This window comes from Cetorhinus maximus, chromosome 7 (assembly GCF_964194155.1).
Source record: "Cetorhinus maximus chromosome 7, sCetMax3.hap1.1, whole genome shotgun sequence".
Taxonomy (NCBI): domain Eukaryota; kingdom Metazoa; phylum Chordata; class Chondrichthyes; order Lamniformes; family Cetorhinidae; genus Cetorhinus; species Cetorhinus maximus.
Window position 1 is genome coordinate 111,551,803 of NC_135885.1, and position 20,507 is coordinate 111,572,309.

A 20,507-nucleotide genomic window follows, 5' to 3' on the forward strand; every position below is an offset into this window, starting at 1 on the left:
ACATGGACTCAACTGGTCGAACAGCTTCTCTCTTTGCCGTTTTGACTCTGACTTTAGTTACAGTTTTGTAATGTCAGCCATATCGCCTATAATGTGTTGGCTGTAATACTATAAAAATTAACAATTTCACTTTTGGTTTTCTTGTACCCCTGCCTAACTGTTCAATTTGCCCTAATACACACATCTGTAGCTGTCATGTTTTAAAATGGATACTCAGATAATCTAAGTACATAATTGTTAAATTCCCGCCAATAAGGTGTCCATCTTTAAAAATTTCATAGTCAACATTGTTATGCAAACTTTGGGCGGGTGCAGAGATCTTATTTGTATTGTGCAAGATTGCTATCTTCTGCATTCGTTATTGGAAATTAAGTTTAATCAGATGAGCTTTTAAATCTGATAATTTACCTATTCAAACCTGATTACTAGATTTCCTTTCCCTCTGCTGCAGGTCTCTTATATACTTCAGGACTGGTGGCTGTCTTACTGGTAAGAATGGTTCTTTTGAGATTGTATTGTCTGTTTTGAATTGGAGTGATCCTGAACGGTACTAGAAGGTTATTCACAACTTTGTCTCTACCTTGAGTACCTTTTCAAAGTTTTTGAAACCAAGAAATGGGTAAGGTGAAGGTTTACACAATGAAAGAGTACATATTCCTTCTTTTCCACAAGTTTTATTAGCCCTCTGTGTACTTTGTCCTGGCTTTATCAATGTCTTTTAGCACAGACTGTAGATTATGTTACCTATCCTCGGATTGTAAAATTCTCTCAATGCTAATATGCATCTGTTATCTCACATTGTTACTTTCTCCAAGAGCATCTGTGACATGCATTGTTCATTTAGTCTTTATCAGAGGTGTCAATCTGACCCGTCCAGACCCACAAAGTGTTCCTCTAATGCTTCATTCTGTTCCTCCCGCATTGTGGGTGGTCAATCGTTGGTGCACAAATGTTGCAGGACTGGTGAATACCGCAGCACAAAAATGGTAGTATCAGAAGCTAGGCTTATGGTGTTTGCAGTATGCTATCCTAGAGAGAATAAGTTGTCAAATGTTGTGGCTTTTGAGCAGAGGAATGCTACACTTAGGACACTTGCACATATGTACGAAAGAAAGATCTTTGGCAAAGATCTATCCCATATAGCACTACCGACGTGCTAAATGGGATAGATTTCAAACAAATCTAGCAATTCAAGACTGGGCATCCATAGGCCGCTGTGGGCCATCAGCAGCAGCAGAATTGTACTCGAACACAATCTGTAACCCCCATGGCCCGGCATACCCCCCATTCTACCATAACCAGCAAGTTAGGGGATCAGTCCTGGTTCAATGAAGAGTGCAGGAGGGCATGCCAGGAGCAGCACCAGGCATACCTAAAAATGACGTGTCAACTCGGTGAAGTGATAACACAGGACTACTTGCATGTCAAACAGCATAAGCAGCAAGTGATTGAAAGAGCTAAGCTACCCCATAGCCAACGGATCAGATCTAAGCTCTGCAGTCCTGCCACATCCAGTAATGAATGATGGTGGACAATTAAATAACTCACTGGAGGAGGAGGCTCCACAAAAATCCCCATCCTCAATGATGGGTGAGCCCAGCATGTCAGTGCAAAAGATAAGGCTGAAGCATTTGGTACAATCTTCAGTCAGAAGTGTAGGGTGCATGATCCATCTCAGCCTCCTCCAGGGGTCCCCAGCATCACAGATGCCAGTCTTCAGCCAATTCGATTCACTCCATATGATATCAAGAAACGGCTGAAGGCACTGAAGGCTATGGGCCCTGACAATATTCCGGCAAAACTACTGAAGACTTGTGCTCCAGAACTTGTTTCACCCCTAGCCAAGCTGTTCCAGTACAGCTACAACACTGGCATCTACCCAGCTATGTGGAAAATTGCCCTGGCATGTCCTGTACACAAAATGCAGGACAGATCCAACCTGGCCAATTACTGCCTCATCAGTCTACTCTCGACTATCAGTAAAGTATGGAAGGGATCATCAACAGTGCTATCAAGCGGCACATGCTTAGCAATAACCTGCTCACTGATACCCAGTTTGGACTCTGCCAGGGTCACTCAGTTCCTGATCTCATTACAGCTTTGGTTCAAACATGGACAAAAGAGCTGAACTCCCAAGGTGAGGTGAGAGTGACTGCCCTTGACATCAAGGCAACATTTGACTGAGTGTGGCATCAAGGATCCCTAACGAAACTGGTGTCAATGGGAATCAGGGGGATAATTCTCCGCTGGTTGGATTCATACCTAGCACAAAGGTTGTGGTTGTTGGAGGTCAGTCATCTCAGCTCCAGGACGTCACTGCAGGATGTCCTCAGGGTAGTGCCCTCGGCCTAACCATCTTCAGCTGCTTCATCAATGACTTTCCTTCCATCATAAGGTCAGAAGTGGGGATGTTCGCTGATATATTCACAATGTTCTGCACCATTTGCGACTCCTCAGATACTGAAGCAGTCCATGTCGAAATGCGGCAATATCCAGGCATGGGCTGACAAATGACAAGTAACATTCGCGCTACACAAATGCCAGACAATGACCATCTCCAACAAAAGAGAATCTAACAATCACCCCTTGACATTCATTGGAATTACCATCACTGAATTCCCCACTATCAACATCCTGGGGGTTACCATTGACCAGAAACTGAACTGGACTAGCCATATAAATACTGTGGCTACAAGAGCAGGTCAGAGGCTTGGAATCCTGCGACGAGTTACTCACCCTCCTGACTCCCCAAAGCCTGTCCAGCATCTACAAGGCACAAGTCAGGAGTGTGATGGAATACTCCCCACTTGCCTGGATGAGTGCAGCTCCCACAACACTCAAGAAGCTTGACACCATCCAGGACAAAGCAGCCCACTTGATTGGTACTACATCCACAAACATTCACTTCCTCCACCACTGATGCACAGTAGCAGCAGTCTGTACCATCTACAAGATGCACTGCAGGAATTCACCAAGGCTCCTTAGACAGCACCTTTCAAACCCACAACCAGTACCACCTAGAAGGACAAGGGCAGCAGATAGATGGAAACACCAGCACCTGGAAGTACCCCTCCAAGTCACTCACCATCCTGACTTGGAAATATATCACTGTTCCTTCACTATTACTGGGTCAAAATCCTGGAACTCTCTTCCACAGCACTGTGGGTGTACCGGCAAAATATGGACTGAAGCAGTTCAAGAAGGCAGCTCACCACCACCTTCTCAAAGGCAACTAGGGATGGGCATCCCATGGATAAATGAAAAAATATGTTTATATATTACAGAAGCTGGTCACCCACAGAGAAGAGGGATAGTTATATAGAGTTAGAAGATGCTCTTCTCCAAATAGTGTAATTGGATTTTTTTACATCCACCTGAGAGGGCAGATGCGGCCTTGGTTTAATGTTCCATTTGGAAGTAGTTCAGCCTTGCACCATTTGTGCACCAATGTTAGGACCTCGGGTGTCTCTTCCCTAACAGGTACTTTAGTTAAGCCTTACCTGTCATACACCTGGAAGAAAATCAGCCCACTCATATCTTAATGTTTATTATATTTTTTAAACATCATAATCGTAAAACAGAGTAAAATCTCCAAAAGATTTCTCCTAGTTGCCAACTGTAACTATGGCGGAAGATTGGGGAAACACTACAGTCATAGCGTAAAAGGTCTTTTATAAAGTTGCTGCAGGGTTTCAGATCTTCTGCTGATGTTACAGCTGGAGATCAGAAAAACCCCACAGAAATTCAATCCCACTTTATTTAGAATTACATTGTATACTCGTCTTAGGTTTATTGCTCCTTTCACAAATAGCAATTGTTTTGGTTAAGTGCCAAAAGCAATCTAGTAGCAGATTGTTGGGCCTTTATAGATAACTCAATAACAACCCCTAACCTACACTCTCAATAGTCATCATGCATGGAAGGTATCTGCTATAGATGTGGGGCTGAATAATACACTCTGAAAATGGGAGCCTTATGTGCCAACGTATTACTGGATGCAATGACGTTAGTTTACTTCCCAAAGTCATCACGCCCAGTCCGGATAATATAGCAGGCAGGCGGGGATAGAAATTAGGAGCCCGCACACATTATTCAAATTTCATTAAATGGCGTAGTTAAGCTCATTAACCTGCAAATTGACTGCAGTAATACATTGTGTCTACAATAAAATGCTTGCAGTGTGTGTTTCATGCCAGGTATGTTTTTATTGGGCAGCTTGTAAGGCAGGTTTAAAGGCTCCAGCTGAGCCCTGAGTTTCAACTTAGCAGTTCAGGGTTCTGTGACTGCTGGCAGTGCTTCATGCAAAAAGCAGAGTTGGCATTTCAAACTTAGCTTCAGGCTTGTCCAACACATGGCACGCTCTGAGCCCTCTGGACTGGGCCCACCAAACTTGTTGACATTCAACTGACTTACATTTTTAAAATGCTGTGCCGGGTTTCTCTTTGCATTTGCTGCTGATAGCCACACTAGTAAAGTTTACAATGTAATTTCAAGGTATATTCCAGGGCCCAGGGTAAGAGCGAGGAGGAGAGCAGGCCTTGGAGTGAGGAGGAGAGTGGGGCGAGCAGGCTTTGGGGCAAGTGCGAGGGGCAGTGGGGTGAGAGGTCGAGAGTGGGGCCCACAGATGCGTGTGAGTGAAGGGAGAGTCTGAATGAGAAGCTTGACACCATCCAGGACAAAGCAGTCGCTTGATTAGCATCACATTCACAAACATTCACTCCCTCCACCACCGACGCACAGTAGCCGCAGTGTGTACCATCTGCAAGATGCACTGCAGGAATTCACCAAGGCTCCTTAGACAGCACCTTCCAAATCCACGACCACTACCATCCAGAAGGACAAGGACAGTAGATAGATGGGAACACCACCACCTAGAAGTTCCCCTCCAAGTCACTCACCATCCTGACTTGGAAATATATCGCCTTTCCTTCACTGTCACTGGGTCAAAATCCTGGAACTCCCTTCCTAACAGCACTGTGGGTCTACCTACACCACATGGGCTGCAGCGGTTCAAGAAGGCAGCTCACCAGCACCTTCTCAAGGACAGCTAGGGATGGGCAATAAATGTTGGCCCAGCCAGCGAAGTCCACATCCCATGAATTAATTTAAAAAAAGGAAGTTCATGCGCATGTGTGTGCACGTGTGTGTGTATCTCACTCCCAGTTTCATTCACCCTCACCCCCATACACCAGCATGCACTCCCGCCCACCCTCACAGTGGGTGAGTGAGTGAGCACCCTGAGACTGGAAGTGAGCCAGACACACACAACCTCTCACACTCTAAACATCATCTTTATTTATTACTCATTTTTTAAATTCAGTTTGTTGCTTTGACTTTTTTTTTGCTCAGCAAGTTGTTTCTTTTCATACGTCAAGCTTTTTTTTTGAAATTCATGTTTTTGTCCCAAACCTTTACTTTGCAAAATTTGTTCATCAGCCCCTTGAGTGAGAAAGATATTGAAATGTGGCCCTTCACGCAAAAAGATTGGACAAGTCTCATTTGGACCCTGACCATCACCTTAGCCTCCTAACTAGGTCAAACATGGGGACAGTTGTCTCTGTGGGAGACACGTCCTCCAGTGAGGAGGAGAGTGAGAGGAAGAAGGGCACATCTAGAGGTCCAGGATGCACTGGTGGTGCATGACGGTGTCAGAGCTGTGCCAGACCCAGAAGGTGATGGAGCCATCATGAATCCACAACCGAAGCGCAGAAGGACTTAAGCCACCCCTCAAGTATATAGGCAGAGACTGAGTTATCTTCAGATGTTCAAGATACAATGGAAGAGGAGATTCAGGCTCTCAAGAGCCACAGTCACATCTCTTTGTGACATGCTGGTAGGGGAGATCTCATCCAACTGTGTTGGGGGTCACCTAACGCCTGTGGCTGTCAAGGTCACTGTTGCACTCAACTTCTTTGCAACAGAGTCCTTTCAGGCAGTATGTGGAAACCTCAGTGGCATTACACTGACTGCTGCACACCACTGCATCAAGATCTTCACTAATGCTCAGGGTAGAAGGGTATGAAATTACATCCCTTTCACAATGGACTGCCAGAGTCAACTCGAAAGAGCCAGAAGGTTTGCAGTGATTGCAGGTTTCCCCAGTGTCCAGGGAGCCTTTGACTGCATGTATATCACCATAAATGCTCTAGCTGGACCGCCCTGCACCTTTATTAACAGGAAGGGATTCCACGCTTTGAACTTCCAGCTGGTCTGTGACCATCATTGACGGATAATGCAAGTATGCAAGAGGTATGCAGCAGCCACAACTCATTCATTCTTCGAAATTCACAGGTGCCAGACCTATTCAGAGGCCCTGATGCCCTGGATAGATGGCTCCTGGGTGACGAGGGTTACCCATTGAAGAGATGGCCCATGACTCCAGTGAGGGAACCCAGATCAGACGCAGAGAGGAGCTACAATGACAGCCACGGAAACACCAGGACCATCGTTGAGCAAATAACTGGGCTATTGAAAATGAGGTGATGACAGATCAGGAGGGGCATTGCAGTCACATATGTGTCTCATGACTGTAGTATGCTGTGCCCTCCATAACCTCGCCACTCAGAGAGGGGATGCCCTTGAGGAAGGGGGGACATCAGGTGGGGGCCATTCATCTGAGGATGAGGGCAAAGATGAGGTGAGGGAACACCTGGACGTTCAGGTAGAAGGCTCTGGATGTGACCACATGAATGGCCGTGACACAATGGATTAATTGATAAGGCAGAGGTTCCAATAGGGTATGAAGTCTGGGCTTCAGAGACTTACACGGCAAGTGTCCAAACCTTATTCCATGTGGAATGTGTGAACCATGTCACTATCTTGTTAACACACTTACCATGTCCAGTTATTGACATTTGATGCATCCTACCTGCCTGAGACTATTACAGCTAATATCTATCGCTGAAAAGAAGTTCCCACAGCAGTAACGTATTAAAATAACTTTTGCATGAGGGACAGTGAGGGCAGGGTTTATTGACATAATCATGATGAGACATTTCATTGACAAGCAGAGTAAATGCATCCATGTGACCCACTTGGTGACTACTGTGGAGTTTTCTTAAATCATTTCCTTGTGCTCCAGTGCAGTGCTCCCCCTTGGCTTGCTGCTGCACTGAAGAGAAGCTGTTGATCTGCTACTCCCGTTGTCCTGGATGACTTTGACAGGCGTCCTCTGTGCAGCTGAGGCCTTGAGGGCCCCACCATGTTTGAAGATCCCTGCTGAGTGGCAGGAGGAGTTGCCATGGTACTGGACAAGGACTTCATCAATGGCAGATGGATGGAAGACATGCTGCCCCATCAGGAGTGCCCTGAGAGGTGCTTCCAGATGGCGGAGCAGCTGTTGATCTTCCAGCACTAGGTCGATTTGGTGCTCCCTGCCTTCGTGTGGGGTTCCAGGAGCTGGCTAGGTGCCCAGGCTCCCAGTCGCCCTGACTTTGGGCCCCTGAGCTCAGAGCCAGGGCAATGTGTAGGTTGAAGCAAATACTCACAATTGCATCTGCAAAACGCTTGGTTTGCCCCTCGAGGACAGCACCAGTCTGCCCGTGGAGGAAGCTTGGTGCTTGGAGGAGTGGGTGATCGCAGTACACATGACTTGGATGGACACCTCCACAGTACAGACCTGAGTACCCAAGCAATCTGGTATATCCACCAAATCTCCACACACTTTGCACTGGACATCCAGCATCTTCCACCTAACGGATTCCAGAGGCTCATCATCCAACTCGAAATTGGTCTCTGGATCACCTCGCACACTCCTCTGGCCCTCCGAGGCTTGCTCCACCACACTCTCCAGCAGTTGCACGTGTGAATGTGAAGTGCCCTCTCCAGATTGTGACTGTCCTTGTCCCAGTGTGCTAATCCCTGCCGAGGTGTCAGTATTTGTGCTTGGGCCAGATAGAGGTTGTGAGAGTGCTTCCTTCAAGGGTTCTTCCTCATCCTGGGGGGGAATGAAGGGCCGAAAGAGACTTCACCTGCACAAGAGAGATAGAAAGGGTCATAATGCTCAGCATCATTACAGTTATGTGCAACATGAGATAAGACACGATGCATACACTTGCAGCAACATCAAACGCTTTCAACTTGGAACCAAGGATGGCTTTTAGCACCAGGACGAGAATTTTAACATTCATTGAATCCTGCCAACTTACCCTCTCCCACTTACTCCCAGTTTCAGTCATTTGCCATTTCCTCCAATCTCACCTCTGCCAATTGACCTAGAGGATTTTTCAGCTGAGGCGAGCAGTTGAACCACCTCCTCATACAGCATTTGCATCACAGGCTCAGGGATGCCATCTCCAGTTCTGCCTCTCTCCTGGGCATTGTGGACACCCTTCTCCTGGTGTAACATTGCAATGACTAAAACTGTTAGGTTAATTGATATCACCCTGCCTAAGCATGTTCAACACAATGTTTGGCAGCTGAGACACTGTGCACTTTTCTCAAATGTGCAAGGCTCTAACCTCCCCTACACCCCCGCACTGGACCAAAACAAAAAGTGCACACTGATATCGGCACCAAGACCAATGCCTTTGCTGCATCATGCTGCCTTGGACCTCTGAACAACCGCACAAGCCTCCAGCATTTGCAACGCAAACCTGTAGCTTTCTGGCACAAGAATACACAGACTGAGGACTGACTTACCCTGGCTGACCTTAGGAGGTCATTGAGCCTCCACTGACATTCCTTCCAAGAGCCCAATGCTGCTGACCTCCACTGCACGTCTGAGTGAGGAAACTCTTCTCTTCCCGCCAGCTGGCATTAGTTGCTTCCGCCTGGTTGACACTGCCTGGAGGAGGGCACACAGACATTCATCATTAAATCTTGGGGCTGTTTTGGCCCTTCTCCCTGCCTCTCCCCTCGCTCACTTGTCTCGACCATCTTTGGAGGGAAACATGCTATAACTAGACAACTCCTCTGTGTTAAGATCTGGAAAAGATGTTCATGTTCAAATTGAATGCCACCTGTGATCAGTTGCAAAAGAAATTATACAATGGACGTTTCAGAGAAAGATTAAACAAATTCACAATTACATGAAAAGCCTGCAGATATTTCCAGTTGAAAAATGCTGCAGGTCTGTGTTGAATAAACACATTTTCTGGGTCACCTGACACTGCCCCATGCCAGGTGGCCCTATAAATGACTGGCCATGACCACCTTCCGAGTCATGGCCAATGACCTCAGACGCTAGGTGCCCTCCAGTACCGATTGGGTAGAATCCTCACTGCCTTTGGGCCTCTAGGCTGGGAAACCCATTCTCACTAGTCCAAATGTGCCTAACTGCCGTTTTATACGCCGTACTTGGACCACGGGGCCAGGAGTCAGAAGGCCGCCCACTTCCGGGTGCGGGTCCCCCCACCCCCTTCCAGGGCGTATTATTCAGCCCATAGTTTTCAAATTGCAGAGCAGCAGTTATATAGGGCTGGATTTTACAGCCATTTCCCCCCACACCTCTGTAAAATTGCATCATGATGTCGGACCAGCAACCCAAAGTCATGAGGCCCTTCTGCAATAATACAGAAGTCAAGCAGGGCCCAAAGTCAGAAGTCACCCACTTTCTGAAAATAAGCAATTAACAGTTCTTTAAGATAATTAATGAGACAGTTGACTGGAATGTTACATGGCCCGTGCAATTTCATGAGCTGTGCACGGGCCAAACACTCTGGGCAGGTAAGCATAGATGGCACACGAGTACTACAAAAGGAATGGAAATGGATCCATTCTGAGAGAGTGGAGGCAGCAGCTGAGTCTGCTGCTATAGGTGAGGAGATTAAACTTTTGGATCTTGGGACAACTTTCAAAATTGAACCATTGCAAAGGAGGTTCTAGACTAAGGAATCAAGAGGTCAAGGGGCCTGGAGCCACAGGGGATCCTTGAAAGGGAAGCGTCCAACTGGGAAGTTAACGGTCACTGCCCCCATAGACGTTGTGCACTCTGGAGGAGGCTCCTCCACTAGTAAAGAAAACAGGGAGAGGAGGGAAGCTAACTAGGGACAGCTGTGCCTTGCTGACCAGGTGGGTGAGGGGCATGGTCCTCTTGAAGATGCTGCAGAGACCAACATCACCAAGACGTCCTTCCAAGAAGAAGACTTTACCCTATGGGGAGAGTTTACAGGCCGCAGCTAAACTACCTGCAGCTTTCAGAGCATTCCCCAAAATGCAGGGAGTTGTAGACTGCAAACGTGGACATTAGGGTTTCAGCGGGCATTCATGAACCACAAGGGGTTTCACTCATGCCAGGATCACTCAGCTCTTAACCTCATTACAGCCTTGGTTCAAACATAGACAAAAGAGCTGAACTGCAGAGGTGAGGCGTGAGTGTCTGTCCTTGACATAAAGGCAGCATTTGCTTGAGTGTGGCATCAAGGAGCCCTAGCAGAACTGGAGTCAATGGGAATCGGTGGAGGGGGAAGCTCTCTGCTGGTTGGAGTCATACCTAGCACAAAGGAAGATGGTTGTGGTTTGATGGTTGGAGCTCAATCATCTCAGATCCAGGACATCATTACAGGAGTTCCTCAGGGTAGTGTCCTAGGCCCAATCATCTTCAGCTGCTCCATCAATGACCTTCCTTCCATCGTAAGGGCAGAAGTGGGGATGTTCACTGATGATTGCACAACGTTCAGCACCATTTGCAACTCCTCAGATACTGAAGCAGGCCATATCCAGAGGCAGCAAAATTTTGACGATATCCGGGCTTGTGCTGACAAGTGGCAAGTAATATTCACGCCACACAAGTGCAAGGCAATGACCATCTCCAACAAGAGAGAATCTACCATAGCCCCTTGACATTCATTGGCATAACCATCACTAAAACCCCCATCCTGGGGGTTACCATTGTCCAGAAACTGAACTGGTCTAGCCATATAAATACAGTGGCTACAAGAGCAGGTCAGGACTCAGAATCCTGTGGTAAGTAACTCACCTCCTGACTCCCCCAAAGCCTGTCTACCATCTGCAAGGCACAAGTCAGGAATGTGACGGAATACTTTTACTTGCCTGGATGAGTGCAGCTCCATCAACACTCAAGAAGCTTAACACCACCAGGAAAAAGCAGCCCAATTGCTTGGCACCCCATCCACAAACATTTACTCCCTCCATCAGTGGCAGCAGTATGTACCATCTACAAGATGCACTGCAGGAACTCACCAAGGCTCCTTAGACAGCACCTTCCAAACCAACAACTTCCACCACCTAGAAGGACAAGGGCAGCAGACGCATTGGGACACCACCACCCAGAAGCTCCCCTCCAAGCCACTCACCATCCTGACTTAGAAATATATCGCCATTCCTTCACTGTCGCTGGGTCAAAACCCTAGAACTCCCTTCCTAACAGCACTGTGGGTGTACCTATAGCACATGGACTGCAGCGGTTCAAGAAGGCAGCTCACCACCACCTTCTCAAGGGTAATTAGGTATGGGCAATAAATGCTGGCCTAGCCAATGGCGCCAACATCCCATTAATGAATTTTTTAAAACTCCCTGAATGTACAAAATATGCCCACTGCCAGAGGATCATGCAGGTCTGTGTGGAGACCCTGGGAGTTGTCATGCATCCTCAGACACTCCCAGGTGCCAACATCTATTTTCCCTAGCATGGCTGTTGGAGGGATAGATACTTGATAAAGTGTATGCACTGAAGAGATGGATCATGACCCTGGTAAAGAGGATGAGCACCAGTACAATTTGCAAGTTACAGAATCTTTTTGTTCAAACACATCATAGTTGAATTTAAAAGTGCTTCTGTTCTAGCTGCTTTCAAACTTTTCGTTGTGGGAGACTCTTAAGAATATTTACATATGTCTTTTGAATCCACTGCAAATATTAACACACACCTTTGGACCCCTACAAGCGTTAATACGCTCCTGGACACACCCCACAAATAGGATTATAAAAGAATAGTGACAAATAGAAAGTTCATGCTTGACTTGTGCCATTAGGCAAATATTTTTAAAGGAAAATGATTTCTTGTGCAATAAGCTGGTGATAGGAAAAAGTTCTGCACAGTATCACGAGTACTCTGACTGAAAAATAGGGTACTGGGGAAGCGAATTTAGCACAAGCTTAGTAAGCTCAAACTGGAGTGTGAACACTGCAACTGACAAATCCACATAAAAGTATTTTCTGTGACATGTGTTGCTTTTATGTTTTGCAGGGCGACAAGTCAAGAGCTGTTGAATAATACTCAAATAAATGGCTCAAATAACACAACGCAACAGCTGGATATTGACTTCTATTTAGGGATATATGCAGGTATGGAGAAGACAGTATCATTTTTTAAAATCAGTAATTCAGTACTATTCCTTCACTGAGTTTGTCATACCGCTCTGAAGGGACATAAAAGAAGTGCAGGTTCACTTGCTCGTGAACCTTTTTTTCCCTCTCTCCCCTCTGGGAAAGAGTCTGCATAGATACCTGACACTTATGCCCCACATATTATCGTGAGCTTGCAGAAATGAATCCACATTTTGTATAATTAGCAGCAGTACAGTCAAGTATTGAAAAGTGTATGTGAAAGAAATGTTCTCAGCAGTGTAGATAAAAAGACAGACTGTTGATCTATGTAGTTTGTGCTTTACAACATCCCCTCAGGACTTCCAGAATGGCTTCTCAACTATTGAATTACTTTTCAAGTGTAATCAGTGTTGTTTAAAGGAGGAATGTTGTCCAGGACACCAGAAAAATTCCTTGTTCTTCAGAAGGGGATCTTCATGTTCAATGGAACAGCAGTATAAGGGTCTGGCACATATAGGGTTAACATGGAACTGAGTACATGACCCGCACCCAGGGTCAGTATAGTGTTGGACAGAGCCTTATGTCTGTGCTCGCTCCAAGAAGAAAAAATATTAATTAATTCGGAAGAATCACATCTAAAGAATCAGCTTCAAAGACCGGCATAGACCAGGATTCAACACTTTTGCAACCCTAAAACACAGCGCTAAATGGAGCAGTCTGCAGCCAGTCAATCTTCAAGCCGAGCGTGACCACCATTGTAGCAGAACCCACCAAAATCGGCAAGTACAGGGATCCCTATGTTTCCAAGTGAATGGCAACACCATCTTGAAATTCAGAAAGCTTTTAAAGCAGAACCTATGCTTTTGAAAATTTAACTATGATCAGAATTCCACTCATCCAGAACAATTTGGACTTATCCAAGGGCTAAACCAGGCCCAAATTTGGGCGTCATGAAGAAGAAATTTTTTAGATTAGAGGAGTACATCAGGATTAAATCAGAAATCAGAAAAAGTACAAGTTAATACATTTTTATACTTGTTTGGAGTATTTGCGGATGAAGTAATCCTATTGCAAGGCATTGATGAATCTTCAACTGGCTTCGATGAAAAAGCCTTTGAGGAGTATTTTAATCTTCAAGCTGTAGAGCTTACAGAGCTTAAAAAGAGGGTTAGAAAACCCCCAATAAAGCCAAGAAAGGGAAAAAGGCATTGCTGAGAAAACCACACATGGGTGCCAGAGGGGCAAATAACTTTCCGGAAGTACCAAGAAATATATCTTTTTAGAAACCCTAACACATTACCTGGACTGCAACAGCAGGTGGCAGTGTGGAATGAGCAGCTGCTTAAATTGAGAGATTCCAAGGAGCAGCCAGTGACCAAGGAAGACAGGTTCCAAACAGAACTGAATGCCCAGGTTAAGCTGTCAAACTTACGTAAGAGTTCCACAGATAACTCTGAAACAAAGATAACTCAACTTACCAGAGTAGTTTTTTTTATTCATTCATGGGGTGTGGGCTTCGCTGGCTGGGCCAGCATTCATTGCCATCCCTAGTTGCCCTTGAGAAGGTGGTGGTGAGCTGCCTTCTTGAAGTCCTGAGCTGAACGCAAAGATTCATAAGCTCAAAAAACAACTGGAAAAGAAGAAAGTTCTCAAAACTTTGGGTACAATTGTGAAACAAGTGGGAACAACGGTTCCATTTTTGAAACGTAAACTTTCATACGCATCGTGAGGACCCATACTATGATGGTAGAAGTGAAAGAGACAACAAGGAGACGAGCAAAATGTTCATCCACCCTGCAAGAAATGAGTTTAGGTAGCAACCACCTACCAGTGCAACAGCCGAACTGACTAAGTGCAAGTCAAAACAAAAGAATGGAAAGAAAAAGATGAAGATGCCAGAACAACCTCCAAACCTACAGGAAGAACCAGCAACGACAAAGCCTACCACTCCTCCGACAATAGTGCAAATGAGATAAGAGAGGGTTATAAGGCCTCCAGACCACCTGAACCTTTGAATTCAAAGATTTGAAAGGGCTAGATGTAGTAGCGACAATGTAGTAATGACAGTGTAAATGTATGATAGTAATAACAATGTAATACATAAGGTAAACTATAATCACTTCAAATACATTAGATCAATACTTGGTGTGGTATACGGGTCTAGCACATACAGGGTTATTGTGGGTCTGCGTGCATTACCGCCCACACAATATGTAAGAGAGCACATGACCCGCACCCAGGGTCAGTCTAGTGTGGACAGAGCCGTGTGTACCAGCAAGCACAGAGACAGCTCCTAGCTTGTACTCTTTACTGTATATTTATAAATAGTTCTAACAGTCAATAAAAACTTACAGTTAACCTATGTATGACTACGAAGACTTCTTCAGACCTACCAAACTATATCTAACACCCTACAACGTGAACCACTAAGTTAAATGTATCGTAAGAGAGATGGACCACTGAGCAATGCAGCACTCCCTCAATATGGTAATGAAGTGTTCACCTAAATTATAGGCTCAGATCCTGCAGTATGACTCAAACTTACAACCTTTTAACTCAGAGAAGAATGGTGATTGTATTTTGGTCCTTATTTTTGTTTCCTTAGTTAAATATTGAAATATAGTCAAACTGTGGAATTCATGCCTGCCTAAAATTACACTCATGATAAAATTATTCAATGGAAAATCCTGAGAAGGCTTCTGAACCTGAGTTCCATCTTTAAGAACATAAATTTCAAAGAATTACAATGTTATAATTAAGTTTTTTATTTGGTATATTCGGGCCAAATTGCTGCAATGTCATATTAAATCAATTATTAATTTTAGAATCAGTTGACAAACTGATCAAGTTTTATTTCTCCTCCAGGTTTAACAATAGCTGTGATACTTTTTGGAACTACCAGAAGTTTGATCATTTTCAAAGTATTGGTTAAAGCATCGCAGGAGTTGCATGACAGAATGTTTACATCCATTATAAGAGCTCCTGTTTTATTCTTTGATAGAAATCCTATTGGTAAGTGTGGAATTCTATATATTTTAAGTTGAATAATATTCAGCTATTGTAATGCAGCACTGATTCAAAACTAAGGAGTCATGTCTGTAATTATGCACAGCTACCACTAGGGGGCAGTGTTATCTAACTGGCTGTTGAGAATCATTAATGTCTTCCGGTCTCCGGATCATCGGAGACCAGATGTATGACCCAAGATGCACATCAGGACTCCGCAGAAGTTCTCGACGCACTTACCTCTAAGGGAATTCCAATGCTCCGGGAGACGGTTCCGACATACTGAGCTGAATAGTTACTCAGGAAGCGTTAGACAGAAAAATCCTAGTCTAACTCAGGGTAACTACAGAATTGTTCCTCCTAGTTGCTCTCACTGACCGCTCTATTCTCTCCTTAACATCTGACTATCCTTTCCCGATTACACCCCTGACTATACCCAACCCCTGGATCAAACCCCCAACCTGACCCGACTATCCATCCTGACCTATACCCCGACCATCCGAATACCCATCCCGACCCAACTCAACCACTCACTGACCAGACCTGACTATCCCCATCACCTGACTAACCCCCAATCCACCTGCCACCCTACTCCCTTTCCTCACCCACTTACGCACCCACGACCCTACCCATTCACTCCTTCATCCAGTCACTCATTCACTAACACTCATCCATTCACTACATTCACACTGGACCTTTAAACTTACCTTACAGCAGCTAGTACAGTGAAAAGGGGCGCGTCCAGTCTCTCCTACCCCTCCTCCCACCCCACCCCCCCCCCCCCCACGCCCCTCTGCATTACTCCACTGTGATGGAGTTTTCCGATGGACTGTACATGTGGCATTTCTGGAGAAACGGGGCTCAGAAGACCCAGCCAGTAATGCAGAGCTGCGTCGGGGCACAAAAAAGTACAGTCAGAGCAGCAATCTGACGTTGACTGCTGCTTCATGGAAGATCTGAACCATTGAGTTTTGTGTAATAAAAACAAAAATTTCTGGAAATACTTAGCAGATATGACAGTATCTCTGGAGAGAGAAAAACAGAGTTCATGTTTCTGGTGGATGGCCCTGCATCAGAACTGCTCTTATGGTAGAAGTTTGAAATTCTCTTCCACAAATGACAATTAATACCAGGTCAATTGTTTATTTTGAAATTGATATTGCTGGGTTTTTGTTCACCAAAGGTATTAAGGGTTACAGGGCAAAGGCAGGCGAAGTTAGATTGCAGATCAACCATGATCTCATTGAATGGCTAAACAAACTCGACAGGCTGAATAGCCTACTCCTGTTCAATGTTCCCTCTAACTTTTGTTCATTGTGCGTGGCTAGATTGCTGCACTGTGCAGTCCCTTTAAGACTTACGTGTAGCCACATATGCACCTTAAAAGGAAAGTTGTTTATGTGCATTCTGCTTGTTCCCTTTATGTCATTTGGCACACTCCCATGCAGCTTAGATGAAGCATTGCTCCTGTTCCTATGTTGTTATATGTGTACATATTTTCATTCATTTAAATTACTTAAACATTTTCCTCAGATGGAATAACCTGGTTAGTGACAACTCTCAGCAACTAGTGCATTTAAAAAAACTGATACTGAAAGTTGTCCTTCAAAGAACATTTGTTAATTGGTGGAGAAACATTCCTCCAGATCACTTGAGGAAAGGGCTTGAATGGTTACTTTCCTGACCCCTGAGTTAGTGACTTTTGAACTGTTCATCTCTATAGATGCGCTTTCACATGTGACTACCCTCTGCCAGCATATCTAGAAATTGAGCTTCCCTGAATCTAATGTGCTGGACCAAGCCTGTAAAACCGCATTCATGTGGAGTGAAATTTGGTCATTTTGGATTTCAAAATGTAATCCCCATTGAAATATATCAAAAAAGTAAATGAACATAGAAACTAAAAGTAAAACAGTTCTAATTATTTAAATGGGTCTGACTCATTTATTTTGAACATAGAAATCTCAGTCCTAGCATTTCCCTGATGATGTTAACTCTGGCTGTAAGCATGTGATTTATTGTAATCCAGATAAAATGCAGAAATGGTTCTAAAGGAAACCTACAACATTCAACAGTATCAGTCACCTGTAACTATAGTGTATTTTTTTGTTCATTATATTAGTAAAACGATCCTGAGTAGTCCAAAAAGACGTTTTTTAAAAAATTTCAAATTTAGAAACATACAGTTAAGGACAACAACAAATTCGAAAGAGTAAAATGGAAGGTACAGTTACTCAAATCATGTAATGTCAAGCTTAGATTATAAAAGCCTAAAAAATGACTCCTTGATGGGCCAGCTAGATAAGCCCAGATGGCCCTGATTCCATCCTGAAGTTATCAAACCAGGAACGTCCTAAGTTCGATCCTCAGACTGTGCTGAGTTAGCGGATCTAAACCAATACTACATTTTGTTTGGCTTCACAGGTTAGGGAGGGAAAAATTAGCTAGAATACATGATCTTTCCTGGAAGTGCGGAGTTCTCGCAAAGCAGGATCAGACTAGCCTGAGATACCCCTCTCACTATTGAATAGCTTGTTGATAATGTTTAGAATCATATTTAAGCGTAACCGCTTAGGCAATGTACAAGAGACAAACAGGATCCAATGCGATCGCCAATAGGGAAGAAAAAAGAATAAAATGGTGAAAGAAACAAATTGTAGAGAGATTGGGAAAGGTGAGGAGTTGCACATTTTTGAGAACATGGAACAAATTAGAATAATAGTCATTTCAAAGCATATGCATGATTAGGCAGGAGGAAGTGTGTGTAGAGATGTTGAGCATGAAAAAGGAAATTAAAATTCTTGGATTCTGCTTTAGCAATGGAAGTGATGTGGAAATTCTGCTTAAGACTAGAGAAGATGGTAAGAATAATGAGAATGCTGATTTTAATGAAGTACTAACTACAGCATACATTGCAACAATGACTACACTACAAAAGTATTTTGATAGAAAGTGCTTTGGGAGATCCTGTGGTCAGGAAAGGTGTTATATAAATGCAGATCTTTTCTTTCGGGGTGAAGCCTTCAAAGGTTAGTGGATTTGGTTAGACTTGAGAAACATAAAGGGGGCAGTCAGAATGGTGGGTAGAAGCCAGGCTGAGCTAGAGAGGTCCAGTGTTCTTATTCCTCCAGACCCACCGGGAGCTCTAACAGAAATATTTATTTTTATAAAACTTACCTTCCCCCCTTCTCTCCTGTCGGCACTCCCACTGTGGTTTTGCTGCCGGACTTTAAGTAATGCTGGATATTGCCAGCCTCCGGCAAGAGTCTCTGCCATCTTAAAAGTCAGCGAAGATGTAATGGTGTCAGCTGATAACAAGCAACCTCAGGCCACTAAATCGATTCTGCCTAATCTCAACCCTTCCTACCAATCTTGCTGAGCAAAGGCGGGTGTGAGGCAGGGGATGTTAAACTCAAGACCAAAGTTTTTGAAAGAAACAAAGTATCCATTAGCATTTTGGAAGCTCATGCAGGAGATGAAGCTGCTGTGAGCTGGATATTCCCTGGCAGTCCCACTTGTAATGGAGTAGAATAGTGGTTGAAAAGGGATCAGAATTGGGTACTAAAACCATTGCAGCATTCCTGCCCTGAACTCAATTTCACTCTCACTGCTTTCACTACCAGCCAACACCTTCTTTGTTTGTTGTGTGCAACTGCTTGGGGACGAGGAGGGACTTGTTTGCCAGCTGATTCTGCTGCTGTCAGCTGCTCCTGGGTCAGCTGGCAAAGGAATATGGTAGGCCCAAGGTGGCAGTGGCAAGGTAAGAATCCTTTAAATGGAGGGAAAGAGCTCAGTAGAAACTTCCTGCCCCTCCATTTCAACTCAGTACCATACCTTTATAGGCCATTAAAAACAATTTTTATAATGTCTGGGATTCTTTTGTCCCCTTTAAATGGTCAGCTGCCATTGGTCTAACTACAGCACTCCTGGGATTATGCATGTTGGCAGCAGCATCCTGTCTTAGTGGCAGGGGCCCTGCTGGGAGCCTGCGCTGCATAAAAAGACCTGACTTGGGAAAACAGGGTCAGGTTAAAGGACAGACTGACCCATGATGGTAGCACCACAGAGATGAGAATCCAGGCCAAGTCATTCAGCTGCTGCACTGCTATGCACGTTGAGAATGCTGTGTGAAGGAGGTTAATAATTGTACCATGGGATTATCAGAAAAGTTGATACGGTTGGATGATGATCCAGTGAGGAAGGAACCTGGGGTATGCCTGAGGTAAAGGAAAATGACGCCGAGAATGCGTCATCAACTAAAGTTCAATTTGAACAATCCAAGAAAACTTAAACAGTGACAAACTCAGCTTCTTGGCCTTCATTTAAACTGAACATGCTTAAAGTTTACTCAACTGGCATACCTGTTTGGAAAGCTGTGTTGGTGGGTGTTGTTTCTTGCAGTATAAGAAATGAGCAAGCTTTTATCAAACCTTGGTTATTCTTAAATCACAGTAAGTAAGAACCTTTAAGCTGCTTCAAAGGTGCAGTTTGGAAATGGGGTAAGTGAATGAGGAAGTCCATCTGTTTGTAAATTGAAAGCAAGTATATTTGAGAAGAGCTCTTTAAGCTGCCGTCCTTTATTCCCTAGTCTCTCAACAATTGATTGGAAAACCAAAACAGTCATCTGAAGTTTGGACAGCCCTCAGGCCTTCATCAACTTATCTTTTTATTTTACAGCAAAGGCTTAGGAGTGTGTTTACAAGACTATAAAACACTTCAGTTTATTAGATTATTTAAACCTAAAGAGCTTGTTTGATTGATGTAGGCAGTGCAGTCTGTCAGGAGGGTAAGAGGAGAAGATGAATTAAAGGTGTATGATCCTACATGCCAATATAAGTTTTTATCTATAAAACACCAATGGAGTATTTTATTAAAACTACTACATTTACATGCCTCACGATGATGCCTCTGTATGATATATTTTATAATACTACCCTTGGTACAAAAAATTTCTGGAAAGAAATATACTGACAAAATTACAAAACATTCTGCAGCAAATATCTCTATTTTGCTATCAAGTTATTTAAACTCTTGCCATACCCTACCAGTGTCCAAGCATTGGCCCCTGGGGCCTACCATTTAAGGCCTGCTCTTGGTTTAACGTTGCCACTCCCACCCTCCCACAGCTAGTCTTCCATTTTTCACCCATTTTCTTAACCAGTATCATGTTGCATCCTAAATTCATAGGTTTCTTAGGGCTGCATTTTACACCGAGGGTGGTCTCATCACATCCCACTGTAAACTTCAGGGATGAGCATGCCACCACTTAGCCG

General features: G+C 44.3%; 1 protein-coding gene across 3 annotated transcripts in view; it reads left to right on the forward strand.

Annotated features, from left to right (window-relative positions):
- The window catches only part of abcc4 (ATP binding cassette subfamily C member 4 (PEL blood group)), a 405,942-nt gene that overhangs the window by 223,537 nt on the left and 161,898 nt on the right, over positions 1-20,507 (forward strand). For all 3 annotated transcript variants that reach the window (XM_078545915.1, XM_078545916.1, XM_078545917.1), the window contains 3 exons: positions 452-489; positions 12,149-12,246; positions 15,094-15,240. In XM_078545915.1, coding sequence (XP_078402041.1) covers positions 452-489; positions 12,149-12,246; positions 15,094-15,240 — 283 coding nt within the window. The remainder of the gene's footprint in view (positions 1-451; positions 490-12,148; positions 12,247-15,093; positions 15,241-20,507) is intronic.